This window comes from Lithobates pipiens, unplaced genomic scaffold (assembly GCF_037356315.1).
Source record: "Lithobates pipiens isolate NorthernLeopardFrog02 unplaced genomic scaffold, aLitPip1_a1.2 Scaffold_19, whole genome shotgun sequence".
Classification (NCBI taxonomy): domain Eukaryota; kingdom Metazoa; phylum Chordata; class Amphibia; order Anura; family Ranidae; genus Lithobates; species Lithobates pipiens.
The window spans coordinates 74640734-74665201 of record NW_027507764.1 but is presented as its reverse complement, the minus strand read 5'-3'; the positions used below and the strand labels follow the sequence as shown (position 1 = coordinate 74665201).

General features: G+C 44.5%; 1 protein-coding gene across 4 annotated transcripts in view; it reads right to left on the bottom strand.

Moving 5' to 3' along the window:
• The window catches only part of CACNB2 (calcium voltage-gated channel auxiliary subunit beta 2), a 456068-nt gene extending 433557 nt beyond the window's left edge, over window positions 1–22511 (bottom strand). For all 4 annotated transcript variants that reach the window (XM_077490913.1, XM_077490914.1, XM_077490918.1 and 1 more), the window contains exon 1: window positions 22255–22511. In XM_077490913.1, coding sequence (XP_077347039.1) covers window positions 22255–22338 — 84 coding nt within the window. In that variant the 5' untranslated portion in view covers window positions 22339–22511. The remainder of the gene's footprint in view (window positions 1–22254) is intronic.
• Between the last annotated feature and the right edge of the window lie 1957 nt (window positions 22512–24468).

Below are 24468 nucleotides of genomic sequence, written 5' to 3'. Positions count from 1 at the left end.
CACACAGTTTCCGGTTCTCTGAGCAGTGAACTGACAGATTTTCTGTCCATACAGAGTATGAACAGCGATCTGTTAGTTTCACTACACAGTCCCATCCCCCCTCAGTTAGAACACTCCCTAGGATACATATTAATCCCTTCACTGCTCCCTAGTGTTAACCCCTTCACTACCAGTGATTTTTACAGTAATCAATGCAATTTTAATCGCACTGATCGCTGTATTAATGACAATGGTCCCAAAAATGTGTCAAAATTGTCCGATGTGTCCACCATAATGTCGCAGTCACAATAAAAATCTCTGGTCGCCACCATTACTAGTAAAAATATTAATAAAAATGCCATAAAACTAACCCCTATTTTGTAGACGCTATAACTTTTGCGCAAACCAATCAATATACGCTTATTGCGATTTTTTTTAACCAAAAATATGTATCAGATATCAAAAAACATATTGGCCTAAGCTGATGAATAAATGTGTTTTTTTTTCTTTTTTTGGATATGTATTATAGCAGAAAGTAAAAAATATTGTTTTTTTTTTTTTTTTTTTAATTGTCGCACTTTTTTGTTTATAGCGCAAAAAATAAAAACTGCAGAGGTGATCAAATACCACCAAAAGAAAGCTCTATTTGTGAGAAAAAAAAGGACATACATTTTATTTGGATACAGCGTAAATGGCCAGGTCATTAAGGGGGTAAATCCTTCCGGGGCTGAAGTGGTTAACCACTTCAATACTGGGCACTTTCCTGCCCAAACAATTTTCATCTGTGAGCACTGTCGTTGTTTAAATGACAATTGCGCAGTCATGCTACACTTTACCGAAACAAATTTGTTATCATTTTCTTCCCACAAATAGAGCTTTCTTTTGGTGGTATTTGATCACCTCTGCGGTTTGTATTTTTTGCTGAACAAAATAAATATTTTTTCTTCGTTTCTGTTATGAAACTTTGTAAATACGTTTTCTCCTTCACTGATGGGCACTGATAATGCTGCACTGCCAGGCACCGATAAGATGGCACTGATGAGCATGGATGAGGTGGCACCAATGAGGTGGCACTGATGGGCACCGATGATGAGCACTGATAGGTGGCACTGATATGCAACACTGATAATCACTCATAGGCAGCATAGATGAGCACTAAAGGGCGGTACTGATGGGCACTAAAAGGCGGGCATTGATGGGCACTGATGGCCACTGATGATGGCACTGATTGTCACTGATAGATGGCACTGATTGGCATCACTGATTAGGAAGCACTGGCAGGTATTGCTGATGGGCACTGATTGGCATCATGTGTGGGCACACATTGCCACCAGGAATGCCATACCTGGTGGTCATCAGTGGTGGCCATCCCTGGTGGTCCTGGTGGCATGCCTGGTGATCCTGTGTGGGCATCCGAGGGGGGGCCTCACTGATAAAAAGAGCCGTGTCGGCTCTTCCTGTTTACATCGTGATCAGCTGTGATTGGACACGGCTGATCACATGGTAAAGAGTTTCAGTCAGAGAACGGAGTTGCAGTGTGTCAGACTGACACGCCGTAACAACGATGGCCAAGATGCAGCTTGTTATCATGATCACGTCATATGACATCTGGTTAGGATATCGCAACCACTTTGCCAATGTCATTTTATATATTGTGGGTGGCAAGTGGTTAAGCTTGAAAGGCTCACGTTTGGCAGTGGTACTGCCTGCCAGGCAGTAGGTATAATGTTTGCAGCTCCATGAAAAAAAGCATTGCCACTGTGCCATGTGCATAAGTCTGTCAAGGCATAAGTGTATTTTCTGCATAGAATGCAGGTTCTTGCTGGCAGAAAATTCTGTATATAATATGTGTACAAAATACTCGCATTGGGACATTTAGGGGAGAGACACATTCTGGCATGGATTTGGGGGTTACCCCCACACTGTTTTTTCGGTTTGGAGGTTCCCCTTAAAATCCATGCCAGACCAAAGGGCCTGGTTTGCTCTTGGGAGGGGGAACCCATGCCGAGTTCCCCCCCAAAGATTGATACCAGACAGTGCCTGGTATTGTCAGGGATCAAAGTAGGATACCTGTTCATTGAAGTCTGACTTCAGGTCACAGGGCAAAGTCAGATCCACAGTCGTACGACTGTTTTGTCAAAATAGCGGCCGCAAAATCGCGCAAACTTTGAAGTCGCACAAGTGTGAAAGGGGCCTTAGGCTCCATTCACGCTTGTGCGACTTTTCATGCAACTTTGGACATCAAAATAGCGTGACAAGTCATTCCCCATGTTTACCAAATTCGTATTTGTGTGACTTAAAGTAGTTCATGCGCTACTTTGGTCCGACTTTCATGCAACTTGAGGGCCTTCAATGTTCACCCTCAAAAGTGGTATCAAAGTTGTACCTGTGCAACAGCTGTCCAGCATCATTGATCGAAGCCAAAGTCATGTCCAAATTGTACCTATTCAAAGTTGCATCAAAGTTGTGTCAAAGTTGCACTCTAAAGTCGTGCAACTTTGGAGTCATACAAGTGTGACTGGACTCCAAGACCCGTGCAGCATTTAAGGCCCATTCACACCAGATGCAGTTGTATGCATTTTTGACTGCATTCCAACTGCATAGAGAGCCCAAAATCCAGATTATACTATGGGAATCCTTCACACCGTTACAGTGCAGTGAAAAAAGTACAGCTGCTTTTTTTTTTTTTACCGCCCCCGACTGCAAGTGTAAACGATCCCTTAGGATTTACAGTTAAATGTTGTATCATTTCTTATTTTATAAAGGTAATTGTTCTGCAAGACAAGCAATTTGGTAGCGATTGTTTGTGTGCGCGGTATTTGAGGCGAGGTTATTGTTATCATATAAAGTTCAAATATCTTCAGCTAATGTGCTTTCTTTTCAGAGCCATACATTGTGCTATACATAATGTTTATTTAAACTGTTCTGCGGCCTACAGATAAAATAGCATGCGATAGTTGCCATGCCGACAATTCAATTTGTTCTGGCGCTGAAGATGAATAATTACAGGGAGCTCTCTTTGTATAACCTGCGGGCGCACATCAATGGCTCACCTCGGCGGCATTGCAATTCACACCTTCTCACTTTGGCTCAGCCACTCCAAGACGTTTTCTCAGTGACTTCTAAAAGCTCTTTAGTACGTTTTCAAAATTATCACAAAAAAGGTCATCACACCCTCTACCACCGTTCTTTCCTCCTCTTGCCTCAACGCCAGCTCTGTTTAAAGAGTCACTCCGGGGAACAAGTAAGTAGTACCGTATTTATCGGCGTATAGCACGCACATTCATTTTAAGAGGGAAGTTTCAGGAAAAAAAAAACGTACATTTTAAATAAGGAACTTTGAAGCAAAATAAGGGTCAGTGCCCATCTGCAGCCTCACCATTGCCATCAATGCAGCCTCATCAGTCCACATGAATGCAGCCTCACCATTGCCATCAATGCAGCCTCATCAGTCCACATCAATGCAGCCTCACCATTGCCATCAATGCAGCAGCCTCACTATTGTATCAATTCAGCAGCCTCACCATTGCCATCAATGCAACAGCTTTACCATTGCCATCACCGCAGCCTGACTGATGGCCATCTGCAGCCTAGAGGGCACAGGGAGAGGGGCAGGACGAGCGCCGACAGATTACATACAATGAGAATCTCCTATGATAGACAGAACAGTGGTCCAGTGGTGGCCCAGGAGATGTGACTTCCTATTACAGAGGGCGTCAAGTAAACAGGAGATTCTCACTTTATGTAATCTGACGGTGCTCATCCCACCCCCCTCCCTGTCCCCTCCGAGGCAGCTAAAATTGAAGTATTGGTGTATAAGGCGCACATGCTATTTGCACCCGATTTTCATGGTGAAAAAGTGAGTGTTATATTCCAATAAATACAGTAATTAGTCAGTAACCTGCTATTGCCACACAGGACCTACTGGGGTTGATTTACGATCCTAGTTGAGGACTGTTCATAGTAAACATACACTAAGCTTGGTGATGCAGTGTGCACTTCTATCATCTGATCCAGTCTGTGTTTACCCTAGATCAGCGCCAGAGTTGCCATGGTGCAGGTGGGCTGGCCGCCAGAGCCATAGCAACTATTGAGGCTCCAGGGCCAGGAAGCATGGCATCATTTATGGTAATGATGACCAGCTCTCCAACACCATTGCAATCAGGCCTGAATTTACTCCCTTTGCCACCCCAAGGCCGGGTCCTTCAATCACGCTCCCCCCCTCCCCCCCCCCCCCCCCCCCCCCCCACACACACACACACACACACACACACACACACACACACACACACACACACACACACACACACACACACACACACACACACCAGCATTCTCGTCCTCTATTGATGACTGCTAAAATAGATCAATTAAAAACATAAAAAAACAATGAATTAAAAACATATCTCCACACACAAGAACACTGAAAATAATTGGCTTTAATTGTACAGACTGAAAATACTCTGTAATGCAGAAAATGCCTTTTAAAGATTATACCAATAAGAAACTCCCTACAATTTTTTAGTTCTAACGTTTCTTTTGGCAAACTCATCGATAATATCTTCATAGCACAAAATATTTAAAAGTTCTGACTCAATGGCAAGTAAAGCTTAACTGTTCAGTCTTTCTTAACCCAAACATGATCGATAATGCTCCCACTGTGCCCATTAAACACTGCCACTGTGCCCTCAAACGCTGTCACTGTGCCCTCAAACGCTGCCACTGTGCCATCAAACGCTGCCACTGTGCCATCAAACGCTGCCACTGTGCCATCAAACGCTGCCACTGTGCCCATCAAATACTGCCAAATGCTGCCAGTGTGCCCATCAAATGCAGCCAGTGTGCTCATTAAATTTTAAAACTTTCTACTTTTCCAGTTCTACACATGGGGTGCAGGAGCCAGGGGATGAGAAAGAAGTCCTCCTGGCCAGCTCAGCTCCGAATCTGATCAATTCCTCCACACTGCTGCTAATTTCACTTGACCCCACTCCACTCCACGTCACGGTCAGACTCCTCCTACCAAGGCCTCTGTTCCTCCGAGTCCAATCACGCTTGCTTGCAGGGAGCATAGCAAGGGGCGGGGCCAGAGAGTCAGTGGAGCTTAAGGCCCCGCCCACTCGCGGCCCGCTCCTTGATCAAATAAAAAGCAGGACTGGCACTGCATGTGCGTGCTGCTCATGCTGGCTGTCTGCTGACTGTGACAAACAGTGGGGATTTTCAGCGCTGATTTGCGGGCAGCACATGCGGCACCGCCCCTGCACCACTGCCGCCCCAAGGCCTGGCCTCGGTGGCCTTGTTGGAAATCCGGCCCTGATTGCAATGAATGACTCTGATCCAGGAGAGGCAGATGGCAGGGCCAACCCCAGCATTTAGCAGAGGATGGAAATCTCCTCCACCTCCTGTGCAGTGACTTTGATTTTATGGAGGGCCTCTGATGTATAGGGGGGCCTCTGATGTGATGCGAAGGCTCTGATGTGATGCAGGGACTTTGACCTTTATGGGAGGACTCATGTATAGGAGACCTCTGATGTATAGAGCAGAGCAGGTTTAGGACTAGAGTTTAGCCCAGAGTTCTACTTTAAGTAAGCCTGGATGAACAAGGTCTAAACCAGCTTTTATTTAGACTGTCCATGTCTCCTTTTAGTTTCTGGAGGCTTTCAAATAAGAATGTCTTTTCACCTCTAAGAAAACAAAGAAAACCATTCTCTGTAATCTTCAAAGTTGGAATAAACTACATTGGATTCTAGTTCTGAAGTGGTGGCGAATTTTGGTGAATTGCCACTGCCTGTGAATCTTGTCAAGTCAGCAAATTACCATCTCGTCCTTATAAATTGGGTCTTAAAAAATATGTCTTTTGCATAAAACGACAATTGAGGCTTCAGAGCATAGAGCTCATTCACACCTAGGTACAGATTTTTGCAAACTAATTGACTCATTTTTCATTGACCAAAATAAATACCCCCTTCATTTCTTTCCAGGGCACCATAAGGAAACTCATATACACTATATTACTAGAAGTATTAGGACACCTGCCTTTACACACACATGAACTTTAATGGCATCCCAGTCTTAGTCTGTAGGGTCCAACATTGAGTTGGTCCACCCTTTGCAGCTATAACAGCTTCAACTCTTCTGGGAAGGCTGTCCTAGAAGGTTTAGGAGTGTGTCTATGGGAATGTTTGACCATTCTTCCAGAAGCGCATTTGTGAGGTCAGGCACTGATGTTGGAAGAGAAGGCCTGGCTTGCAGTCTCCGCTCTAATTCATCTCAAAGGTGTTCTATCGGGTTGAGGTCAGGACTCTGTGCAGGCCAGTCAAGTTCTTCCACCCCAAACTCACTCATCCATGTCTTTATGGTCCTGGCTTTGTGCACTGGTGCGCAGTCATATTGGAACCCCACACCATAACCCCCCCCCCCCCCCCACCAAATAATTTGGAGGGGTGGCCCAATACTCTTGGCAATATAGTGTGGCTAAGAGAGTTTGGGTGTGTGCATTGCCACTTACTGTATGTCTCAGGTAATGCAAGTACTTTCAGCCTTATTTGAAAAGTCAAATGGTGCATAGGAAGTGACAGAAAACCTCTGCAAGAAAGGATTACAGATGAATACACATAGTAGAAGGCGTAAGTGGCATTAATCCTAACAGTCTGGCGTCAGCATGTGTATCATTAAGCAAAGTAGGCCTAGGTCTAAAGCTCCAATCACAGCATGCAGGTGCAATAGAGTGTGCGTGCGTACTTGCGTATCACAATTAGTGCAGTCCATTTGTATCAATGGGCTGCCCTACACCTTAGAAACACAAAAAAATAGCCAGGAGTAAGTGATGCACAGAGTTCAGAGGTCAGGAGTAAGTGATGCAGAGTTCAGAGGTCAAGAGTAAGTGATGCACAGAGTGCAAAGGCCAGGAGTAAGAAATGGACAGAGTACAGAAGTCAGAAGTAAATAATGGCAGATTGCAGAGGTCAGGAGTAAGTAATGGACAGAGTATAGAGGACAGTATTAAGTGATGCATAGGAAGCAGGGGTCATAATTAAATCATGGACAAAATGCAGAGGTAAGGAATAAGTAATGCACAGAGTACAGAGGACAGGAATAAGCGATGAACAGAAAGCAAAGGTCAGAAGCAAGTAATGGGCAGAGCGCAGAGGTTAGAAGTAAGTGATGCACAGAGAACAGAGGTCAGAAGTGAGTAATGGAGAGAGTACAGAGGTCAGTAGTAAGTAATGCACAGAGTGAAGAGGTCAAGAGTAAGTGATGCACAGAGCAAAGGTTAAGAAGTAGGTGATGCACAGGGAGCAAAGCTCAGAAGTAAGTAATGGGCAGAGTGGAGCGGTCAGAGGTAATGGAGTGCAGAGGTCAGGAGTAAGTGATGCATGGAGAGGAGAGGTCGGAAGTAATGGGCAGAGTGCAGAGGTCAGAAGTAAGTAATGGAAAAAGTGCAGAAGTCAGGAGTATGTGATGGATGGAGAGGAGAGGTCAGAAGTAGGGTTGCACCGATACTGACACTAGTATCGGTATCTGTGCCGATACTGAGCATTTGCACGAGTACTTGCAAATGCTCTGATGCTTGACCTGATACCTGGACAATCAGGGGTGATCGCTGAGGCAGTGGGGGGAGTTACAAGCACTGATCTCCCCCGCTGCTTTAAACTGCTTTATTAAAATCTATACAGGGAGATCGGTGCTTGTAACTCCTCCCACTGCCGCAGCCATCACCCCTGATTGTCCCCTGTGTCTTCCTCTGTGTTCTCCTTTGTGCTCCAGTGGTCCCCCTCTCTGTGCTCCTCCGGTCCTCCTCCAGTCCCCCTCCATATCCGCCGTGCTCCTCCAGTCCCCCTCCGTGCTCCTCTGATCCACCCCGTCCTTATCCAGTCCCTCCCTGTCCTCCTCTGGTTCCCCCCCCCCGTCCTCCTCCAGTCCCCTTCCTTGTCCCCCATTCTCTCCTCCTCTGGTCCCTCCTGTCCTCCACTAGTCCCCCCTGTCCTGGATCTGTCAGGATGGAGAGAGGAGGAAGGAGCCAGTAAATCTGTAATTTACCAGCTCCTTCCTTATCTGAATGCACAGAGGCATTGATCACTGACTGTACATTCATAACTGAAACATTGTAAACTGTGTTTACGATATCTCAGTTTATGAATGGAGAGGAGCCGCTGTCTCCTATCCATTCATCTTCAGTGCACCTGAGGTCCAGGGACTGGGGAATCTGTGTCCTCAGTCCCTTTCCCTGTTTCAAAGGGGAGATGTCAGGGGTCTGTTTAGCCACCCCCCAACAGGACTGATAAAAAAACACAAAAAAAAACAACAACAATTTAATAAATATAAAAAAAAAAAATAGAAATAGAATTAAAAAAAACACTGGCACTGTCCGCTCCCTCCAAAAGGAAAGCATTGTAAAAAATAAAAATAAAAAAATATATATAAAATTTTACAAAATAATAATAAAAAAAAAATTGTAAAAAAAAAAATAATAAAGGAAAAAACTACTGACATAGTCCACATTTCACATGACATAAAAAAAAGTATCAGTATCGGAGAGTAAAAGTACTTGTACTCGGTCTTAAAAAAGTGGTATCGGTGCAACTCTAGTCATAATAACGTACAGACTAGGTAACCAGAAGCCAGGAATAGAAAGTCGGCCCACCGCATGATGAGTATTTTCACTATTAGTTATAGAGGCCAGCAACACCATTTTGAGGCAGCCGAAGCGCCTGCACAATGTAATCTCTACACTGATGGGGACGTGCCCAATCCCAGGGACAGACCCTTCAAAACGGGGACTGTCTCCAGGAAATGGGGACAAGTGGCAACCTTGCTGTGCTGTGACATGTAACCAGCCCTCTGCTGAATTGCTTGACAGTTGTGTGAACTATGCAAACCACCAAACTTCTGTGCTGTATATATAAACCTCTGTGTTGTAATCTACTCAGGCTACTGTTCTGCACTACAGACTAATGAAACTTTAGTGCTGCTCCATGTCCCTCATTAGACTTAACACCAGCCAGTAAAAACTTGCAATGCTCAGCATGCAATTACACCTTTGACCCTGACTTTCAGCTTCTGCAAAAATTTTTACTTGGCATTCACAGTTTCCTCGTCCAGCCAGAACAGTCTATGCAGCAAAGTACCAACAAATCCATATGTAATTCATACATTTAAAGTTGGAATGACACAGGGTGGATTTGATTTAAATCAACACGATTTAAATCCTAATTTTTAAAGAGCAACTGTCATCTCTGTCCCGCAGTGGCTCCTCCTCTAACCCGCTGTTGACTCACCGCCAGTCCCATTCACTTTAACCACTTTAGCCCCGGACCAATTTTCAGCCTAAGGCCGCGTACACACGGGCGGATTGTCTGCCCAACTTAGTCCGCTGAACCGTGTTTCAGCGGACAATCCGCTCGTGTGTGGGCTTCAGCGGACTTTTTCAGCGGACAGTCTGACGGACTTTGTCTTTCGGAATTTCCGTAATTTTGTCCGTCCAAACTTGGTTTTGTCCGTCCAAACTTGGTTTCAGCGGACAGTCCGCTCGTGTGTAGGCAAGTTGGACGGACTAAGTATGGCGCATGCTCAGAAAGGATTTACACGGCCGAAGGTTGCATTGCAGTGTATTGGACGTCGTTTTTCTAGTCCCGTCGTACGTGCTGTACACGTCATCGCGCAAGTTTTCAGCGGACTGTCTGTTCATCGTGTGTGGTCAAGTCCGTTCATTCAAAAGTTGAACGGACTGTCTGTCGGATTGTCTGACGAACTTAGTTGGGCAGACAATCCGCCCGTGTGTACGCAGCCTAAGGACCAGAGGTCTTTTTACAATTTCGCACTGCACTGCTTTAACTGGTAATTGCGCGGTCATGCAATGTTGTACCCAAACGAAATTTGCGTCCTTTTCTTCCCACAAATAGAGTTTTCTTTTGATAGTATTTGATTGAATCTGCGATTTTTATTTTTTGCGATATAACTGTGATAGGTAGTGAGGAGTGAAATCAAAAATTTTCACCCTTAGGCCGCGTACACACGGGCGGATTGTCTGCCCAACTAAGTTCGTCAGACAATCCGACAGACAGTCCGTTCAACTTTTGAATGAACGGACTTGACCACACACGATGAACAGACAGTCCGCTGAAAACTTGCACGATGACGTGTACAGCACGTACGACGGGACTAGAAAAACGACGTCCAATACACTGCAATGCAACCTTCGGCCGTGTAAATCCTTTCTGAGCATGCGCCATACTTAGTCCGTCCAACTTGCCTACACACGAGCGGACTGTCCGCTGAAACCAAGTTTGGACGGACAAAACCAAGTTTGGACGGACAAAACCAAGTTTGGACGGACAAAATTACGGAAATTCAGAAAGACAAAGTCCGTCAGACTGTCCGCTGAAAAAGTCCGCTGAAGCCCACACACGAGCGGATTGTCCGCTGAAACACGGTTCAGCGGACTAAGTTGGGCAGACAACCCGCCCGTGTGTACGCGGCCTTAGAAATCCTGAAGGCAGTGATTGGTTTTCGGGGTGCCGTACGCAGCTAGACTCCCAAAAAGTCCCACATATGTGGTATCCCCGTACTCAGGAGAAGCAGCAGAATATATTTTGGGGTGCAATTCCACATATTACTATGGCACGTGTGAGCAATATATCATTTAGTGACAACTTTTTGTAAACTTTTTTTTTTTTTTGTCATTATTCAATCACTTGGGACAAAAAAAAAAAAAATATTCAATGGGCTCAACATGCCCCTCGGCAATTTCCTTGGGGGTCTACTTTCCAAAATGTTCATTTGGGGGGGGGGGGGGGTTGTACTGCCCTGCCATTTTAGCACCTCAAGAAATGAGATAGGCAGTCATAAATTAAAAGCTGTGTAAATTCCCAAAAATGTACTCTAGTTTGTAGACGCTATAACTTTTGCACAAACCAATAAATATACGCTTATTGAAATTTTTTTTACTAAACACATGTGGCTGAATAAATTTTTCCCTAAATGTATGAATAAAATTGAGTTTATTCGATTTTTCTTATAACAAAAAGTAGAAAATATCTTTTTTTCACAAAAAAATGTGAACATGTGCTACCTAGCGACACTAGTGACACTAATGCAGCGATCAGAAAAATGATCGCTTAGTGACACTGGCAAAAGGGGGTGAAAGGGTTACCTAGGGGCAATCAGGGGGTTAAAACCATTATTGGGTAGTATATCGGGGTACCTAGCGCTATAAAAACCTGGCGGTGAACCTAAAAAAAGAACTAGCTACCTAGCGACACTAATGCAGCGATCAGAAAAATTATTGCTTAGTGACACTGGCAAAAGGGGGTGAAAGGGTTAACTAGGGGCAATCAGGGGGTTAAAACCATTATTGGGTAGTATATTGGGGTACCTACCGCTATAAAAACCTGGCAGTGAACCTAAAAAATAACTAGCTATCTAGCGACACTAGCGACACTAATGCAGCGATCAGAAAAACGATCGCTTAGTGACACTGGCAAAAGGGGGTGAAAGGGTTAACTCTAGGGGCAATCAGGGGGTTAAACCTTTATTGGGGGGTGGTAGGGGGCTACCCTGGACCTAACACTAACTGACCTGACACTTTTTACTTTTACAACTGACACTGAATGCAGTGATCAGTAAATAAATGATCACTGCAATCAGTGACACTGTGACTGGGAGGGGATCGGGGGGCGATCGGGGGGGGGGATCGGGGGGGGGGTTTGTGTGCCTGTGTGTGCCTACATGTCAGTGTAGTGTTGGTGCACACTTACTTTTAGTCTTCTCCTTGTAGTCCGGTCAAAAAGACCGCCCCGAGGAGAATGACATCACTTCCTCCCTGCCTGTGTATACAATACACAGTGGGAGGAAGCTTCTCATTCGCCAGGAGCGATCGAGAGGGGATGGCCAGAAACCAACTGCCATCCCCTCATCCCGGATCGCTCCTGAAGCGAAACGGACCGCCGCATCCAGCGGGAGAGGGTCCGATCTGACCCCCCACCCGCTGAAAGGCAAGCCCGTACATGTACGTGCTTGTGCCTGTACATGCCATTGTGATGACGTACAATGGCATGTGGCGGTCGTTAAGTGGTTAACCAATTTCTGGACCAGCCGTCGCAATTATACTGCGGCAGGTTGGTTCCCCTGCGTGAGCCGTCGTAGCTGTACGCTGGCTCTTTAGGACGTCTCCACGTGCCCGAAGTGTGTCCCCGGAGCTGATGCAAGTGCCCGGTGGGCACGATGACTGCTGTGAACGATTGCTCGTTACAGAACGAGAACAGGATGTGTGTGTGTGTAAACACACAAATTCCGGTTCTTTCAGGGGAGAGGAGAGAGATTGTGTGTTCATACTAAGTATGCACACTGATCTCTCTTCCCCTAGTCAGTCCCATCCCCCCACAGTTAGAACACCTAGGGAACACAGTTATCCCCTGATCACCCCTAGTGTTAACTCCTTCCCTGACAGTGATATTTATACAGTAATCAGTGCATTTTTATAGTACTGATCACTGTATGTCACTGGTCCCAAAAATGTGTCAAAAGTGTCTGGTTTGTATATATAGCAGTCTTGATAAAAATAGCTGATAGCCACAATTAGTAGAAAAAAAAAAAAAAACTTTTGCGCAAACCAATCAATATGCGCTTATTGTGATTTTTTTTTTACCAAAAATATGTCGAACAATACATATCGGCCTAAATTGAGGAAAAAAAATGTTAGTTCTTTTTTTAAATTGGGGATATTTATTATAGCAAAAATCTAAAGATATTGGGGTTGATTTACTAAAGGCAAATCCACTCTGCACTGAATTTGTAAGGAGACTTTCTATCAAACTTCTCAAAGGCAACCTACATAGAAAGGTACATGAGGGCTGCCAATACTGGCCTCCTTGTTAAAATTCCAGGTGTCTGGCTGTCATGCTGATCCTCTGGCTTCAGAACTTTGCCAGTCAATGATGCATCCATACAAGTATATGAGGGTGTTTAAGCGTTCATTTGTTAAAAAAGATGACAGCTGGCAATAAAAACCAAACAGAGTTTCTAATTCCTCCCTGCTCTTTCCAAAAGCTTTAATATAGCTGCAGCTGCCTTTAAAAGGGGACCTTTACATTTCCCATACTAGACAATGTAATGTTGTTGCTTTACAAGAGACTAAAAAGTCAGTATGTAGCTTTCCAAGTGCTATCCATCCCCTCTGATCCAGTGCCACCTGACATTCCTGGCCAAGTTCTGAATTGTGGGGAGATATAGGGTATGATGATATCTGTTCTCAATATCCAGATATATTAATTTAATCATTAATTTGTGCAGCTGGGGGTGTATGCGAAAAGTTGCTTTGCCTATAAGGGGCCCAGTAGTAGGTTAGCAAAGAGACTTTCACTTTGTGGAGGGTGCTGGTGGTGGGAGTGAAGGGGGTAAAACTGGTCAGCTAAAAAAAAAAATTCAATTAAACATTATGGGGAATTTTTGTCAAACAAACAAAATGACTAATGCCGCATACACACGATCAGACTTTGACGGACTTGGTCCGGCAGACAATCCGACAGACTTTGCAGCCAAGGTCCGCCAGACTTTCAAACAAAAGGACATGGCCACACACGATCACTCCAAAAGTCAGACGGATTCAAAAGTGATGATGTAGAATAAGGAAGTTCATAGCCAATAGCCAATAGCTGCCCTAGCGTTGGTTTTAGTCTGTCGGACTAGCACACAGACGACCGGATTTTTCGACCAGACTCGAGTCCGTCGGAAAGATTTGAAGAAAGTTTTATTTCTAGGTCCGCCGGACTTCTGGGAATCCGCTGGAGCCCACACACGATCGAATTGCCTGATGGATTCCAGTCCGCCAGACCAAGTCTATCGAAAAGTCCAGTCGTGTGTAGGCGGAATTACTGTAAATGTCTGGTGTGGGTTGGAGACTGCACTGGACTGAGTTGATCAGTGCCTAGTCATTGGAAGGTGGCCGCAGGCAATGAGGAAGAAATGACTTTCAGTGGGTAGAGCCCAACGATGAATTGTGATGATGAACCCCCTTGGGGGCTTGGGCTGCTACCTTTCTGATATCAACCGTGCGGTCATTTCAGCAAGAAGACTTGAGGGAGAACGAAGGAGCGCCTGGTGTCCAAATGCAACTCTTGGTCAGCTTCGGCACAACCACAAGCCACACTCTGCCTATTGGAAGTTAGGAATGAAGAAATCACTCCAGAATTTACCCCCACCCATAAGACACACTAACAGCCCTGAGAAGGGGTGAGTCTATTCCCTTCAAACACGTTTTCAATAAATGTTGTGTGAACCCTACACCAAGAGTTGCATTTTTCTGGACCTACCTCTCTACCTCTAGTCTTAGCAGAAATGTGGCTTTCGTTGCCAAATGTTGTAGGCACAAAATAAACCTGTTTACTATGTCTAGGATTCCATTCAAGTAGCATGTATGGGACTTTCCAGCAAAAGGAGTTGACAAAATGATGGCAAGATCAAATGCTCTAAGGAAATATTTTTCAGAATTTTCGTATGAATGTTCAAACGAAATTTCACTGGGGTCAGGTTTAGTAATTACTGTTCAGAATATTTAACTGCATGGCTCTAATACTCCAATCTGCTGGCAACAAATCAAAGTACACTTCTCTACACTCCTCTAAGCAGGGGGTCTAAGGCCCCTTTCACACTGGGGCGGTGCGGGCGTCGGCGGTAAAGCGCCGCTATTTTTAGCGGCGCTTTACCGTCGTTTTAGCGGCGGCCTGCGGGCGCTAGCGGGGTGGTTTTAACCCCCGCTAGCGGCCGAAAAAGGGTTAAAACTGCCTGCATAGCGCCGCTGCAGCGGCCCTTTGCCGGCGGTATTGCCGTGCTGTCCCATTGATTTCAATGGGTAGGAGCGGTTTAGGAGCGGTGAATACACCGCTCCAAAGATGCGGCTAGCAGGACTTTTTTCACCGTCCTGCCAGCGCACCGCTCCAGTGTGAAAGCCCTCCAGCTTTCACACTGGAGTGAAAGGGGCCGGTTTTTTCAGGTGCTACACAGGCGCTATTTTTAGCGCTGTAACGCCTGAAAACCGCCCCAGTGTGAAAGGGGCCTTACAGTTAAGGCCTACACTGGACTTCAGCTTAACCACTTGCTGACCAACATACATATATAAACACCCCACCGTGGTTTTTTACAAGATATTGGTACCATTTTTTTCAGCCAGTGATTGGCTGTTTTATAAAAGTGATCACATTTACAGCTCTGTAAAGGGTCGTTCCCTCCCCTGGTTCCTGGGGTCTCTGATTCTTCTGGGAAGCCCGGGAACCTAAGCGTCCCTGTGGGACTACTTCCCACAAAGGAGATGGAGGAACATCTCTGTGACAAATGAACCCGGAAGCAATGAGGATTTTGTTTTCGGCTTCAGAGCTGGTACAGCTGGGGAAGCAGCTAACTAAGCACAGTCTGTGCTCCACTAACTTCAATGGCAGCCTACATAATTGTTCCTTTATGACAGGTTTACTTTACAAGTTATGGTTTTAACAGTTGGGCAGCAAGATTTCCCAAAACCTGGTATCAGTCCCAAATTCAAGCAATAAAAATATCCAGAAAGGAAAATGGGGAAAGAGGGAGGGACTTTTGGATTTAGGCCTCATTCACACCTGAGCGTTTTGTAGCTTGAAGCCTGAAGCCACAAAACGCTGGAGGGGAAAAAATCTATTATTCTCAATGGAGATGGTTCACATCTCTACTCCAAGTCGCCTGAAGCTGAACGCCTGAAGCTCAAACAAGTTCTGGACCCTATTTTTTCGCTCGAATCGGGCAGATTTGGGAGTTTTTCTTCTTTTTACATTGGTGACCTTTTGCCCTACAAAATATACGGTAAAAACGCTGCAAAATCGGTGTAAAAAAAAAGCAAAATTGCGCGATTTTCTGCCTGAAAGCGCTATGCTCAGGTGTGAATGGGGCCTTACTTTTAAGTTTACTTTACAGTTGTGAAAAGTTGGAGCTCCTATGCCGATTCCTGCAAACATTAAATTAAAGGGATTCCCCTCTTATTAGACGAGTCACTGGAACATGTGTCCTCATTAAAAAGTTTACACTACTTCTATTCTGATGCAACAGTAAAATATTGGACATTCCATTACTTTCTGTCTCAGTGAAAGTGGTCACCGTGATAAATATTAAGGCCTTATTATAATGCCCTCCACACTGCAAATCTAAAAAAATATACATACAAGTTTTTTTTAAAAAGGGTGTATTTTATCTGAAATTAACTGGTTCTCTTGAGAGTAGCCCCACAAAAAGTCTATACTTACCTATTTTCATTATGAAATATAACATCTATCTTTTTTCTACTTTTTTTCACCAACAAGCCTCAGGTAAAACTAATAAAATTTAGCTCATTTTAATGGAAATGTCAGAGTGAGATGTATATTGCTGTACGGCCATCTTTCCCAAGTGCTTTGTGCATGACGTCCCTGGAAGTATTTTATGTTCCCTTCAAAGAAGATAATTTGGTGTGCCTATTTCTTCAGCTTTCAAGAAACTTAATGTACAAGTAGGAGAATTTTTTTTTGGGGGGGGGGGGATAGAATGGTAGAACCCCTGTCAGATTTTTATTGCCTTTTGTGTGCCCATTAAGGACATTTGAGAGTGAAAATCCCACATTTTTGTCTGTCACCAATGGGGACACCTGTTCTGTTGACAACCAGAGATTCCCTCACTTTGGAAGGATTTTCTTTTACTTCCAGTTTTGGCCGTGGGAAAGGAAGTGAAGGGAAATCTCCCCAACGGGACACAGATGGCAAAAAAAGAAAACAACAGGGGTTGTAACCCTCCCTTACTCTATCCAAAATGGAAAAAAAAGTTTTGACTTTAGTTCTACTTTAAAGTTCTAGTACAAGCTATCAGTCATTTAACTACCAGGACCGCTCCTGATAACGTCTGGAGAGACAAAACATGTTGGGCGGTGCAAAGTACGGTGGCGTCACCACTTACATGAGGCACGGACACAATCAGTGACGTAGGAGATAGGATGTGAAGGTGACATGGTCCTTGATACAACTGTATGCTTTGTTTCCTAGTGCTGGGCCGAGTACATTTGATTTATTTAATTTTTGGATTTGACCAATTTAGAATAATAAAAATAAATTTTGTATGATATGAGTATATATGAGCCTCTCCTCTCTGGGCTTTCCTTGATGGGGTTATTTGAAAGCATCTACGGAACCAGAAATTTCTGCCCATTGGGTATCACAGTACAGGGCTGTGTGACCTCCTTATTCATATAAGAGGTTTTCGTGCGACTTTCTTATCATGTGTACGGGCCTGTATATGATACTCAACTGTAATAATAGGTGCAAAGGTTTGGTTTGCAGCACCGGGGCTCTGTGTGCGATTAGGACGAGTGACCAGTTCTGCACAATCTCCCTGTGTTTTTGTTTCCTATCGTAATAAAAAAGAGGAAGTATCTGCTTAAAGCTACCTTGTCGGTAAGTTAAACTCAGGTTGTACTCACCTGTCCCGTCTTTGCTCAGAACAGGTGAGTATGACCTTGTCTTCTGTAGGTCCTGTTTTTTATCTAGGGCAGGGTGGGCTGAAAAAATTCTTCCATGAACATTCCCTTGTTCACATCCGAAGTCCCCCCTTTCACATGAGAAGCCCCGTCACATCAAAAGTCCCCCTTTTTACATGAGAAGCCCCCTACGGCCCCTCATATCAGAGTCCACCTTGCACATTATAAGCTTCCCCATCATATTGCTTTCACATCACATCAGATGGCCTTTTCAGATCAGAAGACACCCCCCCCCCCCCCATCATACCAGAGTAAGAAATCAGAAATCTGTTCTTTGACACCAAAAGCCCCCCCATAACACCAGAAGCCCCCCATTACATCAGAGTACCTCCCTATCACAAGAGAAGCCCCCCTTCCATCACATCAGTGTCCCTCATTGACATCAGAAGCACTTCATCACATTGGAGCCCCTCTTCTTCCATCAGAGCCCCCCTTTCACATCAAATCTCCCTTTCAAATCAGAATCGCCCCTAATCATATCAGAGTCCCTCTCTTCACATTAGAAGCATCCCCCATCACATTACAGCCCCCTTTTTACATCAGAAGCTCCTCATCACATTAGACCCTTTTTAGATGAGAAGCCCCATACGGCCCCTCACATCAGAGTCCACCTTGCACATCATAAGCTTCCCCATCACATTGCCTTCACATAAGATCAGAAGGACCCCCCCGCCCGCCATAATACCAGAGTCAGAAATCCTTTTCCATCAGAGCCCCCCTTTCACATCAGAGCTCCCGTTCAAATCAGAATACCCCCCCCCCCCCCAAATCATATCAGAGTTCCCCCCATCACATTAGAAGCCCCACATCAAAACAGAGTCCACCTTTCACTTCAGAGTTTCACCTATCATATCACATCCCACCATCACATCAAAGTTCTCCCTGTCACACCAGAAGCCCCCATTACATCAAAAAAGCCCCACACCACACCAGAGCCAACCCCGCCCCCCCCCCCACATCAGCGTCCCACTTAAACATCAGAAACCACCCCTTCACATAAGAGCCTCCCATATTTACAGAAGAGCCCCCCCCTTCCATCAGTGTCCCCCTTTCACATCACACCCCCTCCCACCTTCACTTCAGAATCCCCCTTTTATATTAGAGGCCCTTCATCACATCAGGGATGCTGTGGACCAGGTAATACCTTGTAGACCTCATTGGGTCATAATTTGGAGACCTCTGATCTAGTGTAATACATTGTGACATAGAACTATGATTTTGCATGTCTAAACATTTATTTTTTATTTACAGTAAATAAAATCCTTCCTTAATTATTATCTGATCTCTGTGTGAGTGTGATTATTTATTTACATCATCGTCTTTATTTAGGAAGCCGTTCCTATACTGATGTTGTGTGATGAAGCACTGAGCACAAAGAGCGCCAAGTGGGCACATTATAACCCCCAATGAAGGATTGAAATAATCCCGAAATATGTCGGGTGATGGGGAAGGGAAGGGATTTTAGGGGGGTTTTAGTACGGAGGGGGTGCCGAGGAGAGTAGTTAGGATATGAAGATAGCAGTGAGACTGAACCTATATAGTCAGCATTTTTCTTCTTCCAAACACAGCGAGTCGAGTTAATGCCAAAGAGCTAAATGTTGGTCTCATCTGACCACAGCACTTTCTCCTAATCCTTCTCTGAATCATTTAGATGTTCATTGGCATGTCTGTACATGTGCCTTCTTCAGGAGGAGGACTCGCTGTGTTTGAGGGAAGAAAAATGCTGACTATGAAGAACATCATCCCTACAGTCAAGCACGGAGGTGGAAACATGATGTTTTGGGGCCGTTTCTCAGCTAAAGACCGACTTTGCCCTATTGAGGGCGCCAATGAACGGGGCCATGTATTGTAACGTTTTGGATGAGAACCTTCTTCCCCCATCCAGAACACCGAAGATGGGTCATGGATGGGTCTTCCAGCATGACAATGACCCAAAACATACCACCAAGGCAACAAAGGAGTGGCTCAAGAAGATGCACTTTAAGGTCATGGAGTGGTCTAGCCAGTCTCCAGACCTTAATCCTATAGAAAATTATGGAAGGAGCTGAAAATTTGAGTTGCCAAGCACCTTAAGGATTTAGAGAAGATCTGTAAAGAAGAGTGGACCAAAATGCCTCCTGAGATATGTGCAAATAAAACATTGGGCGCTTTTCAAGTGCTTTTGAGGCATTAGCAGTGCATTTTTTTACATTATTTTTACATGGTCACATGACTCAAATGCACTATTTTGTGGCACTTTTGATGCACTTTTCGTGCGCTTTTGACGCGCTACCCATTCATTTCAATGGAGAGGGCCGTTTTTGAGGAGCTTTTCCAAACATGCTGCTTGCAGGACTTTTTTCCCCGCGCCCCGTCAGAACACCGCCACAGTGTGAAAGCATTCATTGATATTAATGGGAAGCAGTTTTCAGCTTTTCAGGTGCTTTTTTTTTAGTGGTAAAATCGCCTGTAAATCGCCTCAGTGTGAAAGGCGTCCTATAAATTGAGTTGCAGTTCAGTGAATAAAATAACATTTGGATCATGGGGGGTTTTCTGGATTTTTGGTTGATATTCTGTCTCTATCATTTAAAACACACCTATGATAAAAAATGATAGACCCTTCATTTCTTTGTAAGCGGGCAAACTAACATAATCTGCAGGGGATCAAATCATTATTTTCCCCGCTGTATACCGTAATATGTGACTCTCTGGCTAATCGGGAACTAAAAGTCCCAGCTTGTCTTTCAATTTACTAAGTCGCTGGCTCCAGTCTTTTCAGTATGAAGGTCACATTGTATGTTTTACAAATATTCATGGGCTGAAAAAAAAGCACACCCCCCTTCACACCAGAAGTCCTCCGACCCATATCAGAGTCCTATCCCTCTTCACATCAGGGTCCCCCTTCCCTTCAGAGTCCCCCATCCACATCAGATCTCCCTTCAGGTCAGAGTCCTCCTTTCACATCACAGCCCCCCTTCATATCAGAGTCCCTCCTTTTACATAAGGGTAACCCTTTCACATTAGAGCCCCCCTCACCCTTCACAGCAGAGCACCCCTTCACATCATTGTCGCCCCTTCACATCACAACCTCCCTTCACATCAGTATCACTCTTTCACATCAGAGCCCCCCTTCAAATCAGAGCTCCCCTTCAAATCAGAGTCCCCCTTTCACATTAGAGCCCCCCTCCCCCATTACATTAGTGTCACCCTTTCACATCAGTGTCACCCTTTCACATTAGAGCCCCCCTCCCCCATCATATCAGAGTCCCCCTTTCACATCAGAGTCCTCTTTCACATTAGAGCCCCCCTTGCCCTTTACATCAGAATCCATCTTTCACATCAGTGTCCCCCTTTCACATCAGTGTCACCCTTTCACATTAGAGCCCCCCTCCCCCATCATATCAGAGTCCCCCTTTCACATCAGAGTCCCTCTTTCACATTAGAGCCCCCCTTTCCCTTTACATCAGAGTCCATCTTTCACATCAGTGTCGCCCTTTCACATCACAGCCCCTTCTTCACATCAAAGTTCCACTTTCACCTCAGAGACCTCCTCCCTTCACATCAGAGCCCCCCTCCCCCTTCACATCAGAGTCCCCCTTTAAATTCACAGCTTCCCTTCACATCAGTATCACCCTTTTCACATCAGAGCCCCCTCTTCACATCAGAGTCCTCCTTTCACATCAGAGTCCTCCTTTCACATTAGAGCCCCCTTCCCCTCTTCACATCAGAGTCCCCAGCACTAAGCTATAACAGAACACCTACAGATGACGGACATCAGATGGGAATGCCAACCTATGGCTGAAGAACTACAAGTTCTATCCATTTTCCTGGCGTGGTCTGGTTGCCAGGGCCAACAACTGTAATACTGGAAGCTGAAAGCATTTTTGTGGCACATAGTAGAAAACAATGAAATAGGATGAATACACGGTGCAAGTGACAAAGCACAGTAACCCAATTCAGCCAATCAATATTGACATTTCATTGTTCTCAGACTGCTCTGTACTGTCCTGGGTAACGATGAGGACAAGCTAAATAGACCAGCCGCAGTCGCAGTGCATGGCTGCCAGCAATATAAAGAATAAATATGTCAGGACGCTGGTGCTCAGCTGTTGTATCTCAGCTCATCGTGCCCAGTGCCGTGTGGCAGGTCCCAGAGTTGCTATAAATATATATTATAATAAATATTTCTTTCTTTCATTTTTTTTTTTTTATAGTGCCAACAAAGTCTACTGAGCTTTATAGACTACACCGACCATCTGCATCGCTCCCTGCCCCATAGGAGCTTACAATCTAACAGCCCGCCAAAGTCACACACATGTGCCAATTGAGGGGTGGAAGTCAATTAACCCACCAGCGTGTTTTCGGAGTGTGGGATAAAACTCACGCCAAGAGAGGGAGAGCATAAAACTCCATGCAAACTCCATGCAGGCAGATGATGTCAGTGTTGGGAACTGAACCCGGGACCCCAGCTCTGCAACACAAGAGAGCGCTGACTGCGCAGCCCAGGATACTTACAGGCGCCGGCTATGTAAAATATAAAATAGATGACAAGCTTTTTCGCCCAAACCTGCAGATAGGTTTATGGTACAGCTGATCCGTTTTTTAACTGTTTCCAGGGACCGTCCCAGAAAACGGGGGCCAGCTGCCAACGACCCGACCGCTCGTAATCCTTGATCTGTACGCCATTGTATTAAATAATTCGATGTGCCGTAATATTGCAGCAACCTAAAAAATCATAAAAAAACAAATGCAAGCAATAATGTGCGGCAGTGAGTGCGTACCTGCACTACAGTGGGGTTCTCCAGAACATCCATGTGGATCTCCTGTGAGGTTGAAGGAGTCTTGGACATGTTGTTTTGGACCATTGGTGATGAAAAGTGTCCCTCAGCTGGGGAGGCGAATGGCTGGAAATAAAGGCAGCCGGGACGGCAAGCTTTTTTCCTTGCGGAGAGCCGGGGTCTGGTCAAATTGCCTGATATGGTATCATGGTCCTAGGATGGCTGCTGGCTTTCCTCTGCGATCTCCGCTCATCCACTTCACTCTGATGTGACTTGTGCTGAGAGCAGCTGCAGCTGAGCCACCTCCCCAGCAGGCTGAGGAGGAGGAGGAGGAGGAGGAGGAGGAGGAGGAGAGGCCAGCCTCACATACACATTATACACATACACTGAGCTAACACCGGCTAAGGGGGGGCCACGCTGAGCCCAGGTGTCACACTGCCCCCGGCACCTGCCGCTAACGCCCCCCCCCCCCCCCAACATCTGTCCTCCCCTCTCCGACACTCCTTTCTCTATGAGCTCTTCACAAATGTACCATGCTCTAGCAATGCTGCTTTTAGGGCCACTTCATACCAAATGCTGTCTAGTGTGTTTTTGTTCTGCATCAAAAACGCATGGAAAGTAGGTTATATGGTTTCCAATGGCATAGTTCACACCGGTGCTTTTCAGTTCCAGAAAAAAAGTAGAACATGCTGCATTTTTAATGCACTGGAGTGTACTGGAACGCATCAAAAACGCATCAAAATTGCACTGGACCCTAGTATAGGAAGGGCCAGTTCACAGTAAAAAAACACACTCTAGAACTTTTCTAGGGTCCAGTGCATTTTTGATGCGTTTCCATATGCATTACATTTGCTTTTTTTCTTATTTTTTCCTTTTTTTTTTTTTTTACTATACTAGGGTCCAGTGCATTTTTGATGCGTTCCCGGATGAATTACAGGTGCCTTTTTATTCCTGTTTTTTTTTTTTACTATATTAGGGTACCGTGCATTTTTGATGCGTTTCCGGATGCATTACATGTGCTTTTTTTCTTCTTTTTTCCTGTTTTTTTTTTTTTTACTATACTAGGGTCCAGTGCATTTTTGATGCGTTCCCGGATGCATTACAGGTGCCTTTCTATTCCTGTTTTTTTTTTTTACTATATTAGGGTACCGTGCATTTTTGATGCGTTTCCGGATGCATTACATGTGCTTTTTTTCTTCTTTTTTCCTGTTTTTTTTTTTTTTTTACTATACTAGGGTCCAGTGCATTTTTGATGCTTTTCCAGATGCATTACAGGTGCTTTTTTTTCCTCTTCTTTTTTCCTTTTTTTTTTTTACTATACTAAGGTCCAGTGCATTTTTGATGCGTTCCCGGATGCATTACAGGTGCCTTTTTTTTCCTGTTTTTATTTTTTTTATTTTTTATTTTACTACACTAGAGTCCAGTGCATTTTTGATGCGTTTCCGGATGCATTACATGTGCTTTTTTTTCTTCTTCTTTTGTCCTGTTTTTTTTTTTTTTTACTATACTAGGGTCCAGTGCATTTTTTATGCGTTTCCGGATGCATTACATGTGCTTTTTTTCTTCTTTTTCCTGTTTTTTTTTTTTTTACTATACTAGGGTCCAGTGCATTTTTGATGCACTTCCGGATACATTCCAGGTGTTTTTTTTTTCTTTTGTCCTGTTTTTTTTTACTATACTAGGGTCCAGTGCATTTTTGATGCGTTTCCGGATGCATTACAGGTGCCTTTTTTTCTGCTTTTTTTTTTATTTATTTTTTACTATACTAGGGTCCAGTGTATTTTTGATGCGTTTCCGGATGCATTACATGTGCTTTTTTTCTTCTTTTATCCTGTTTTTTTTTTTATTTATTTTTTTTACTATACTAGGGTCCAGTGCATTTTTGATGCACTTCTGGATACATTTCAGGTGCTTTTTTTTCTTCTTCTTTTGTCCTGTTTTTTTTTTACTATACTAGAGTCCAGTGCATTTTTGATGCTTTTCCGGATGCATGCCAGGTGCTTTTTTTTTCTTCTTTTGTCCTGTTTTTTTTTTTACTATACTAGGGTACAGTGCATTTTTGATGCGTTTCCGGATGTATTACATGTGCTTTTTTTTAATCTTTTGTCCTGGTTTTTTTTTTTTTTTTACTAGGGTCTAGTGCATTTTTGATGCACTTCCAGATACATTCCAGGTGCTTTTTTTTTCTTCTTCTTTTGTGCTGTTTTTTTTTACTAT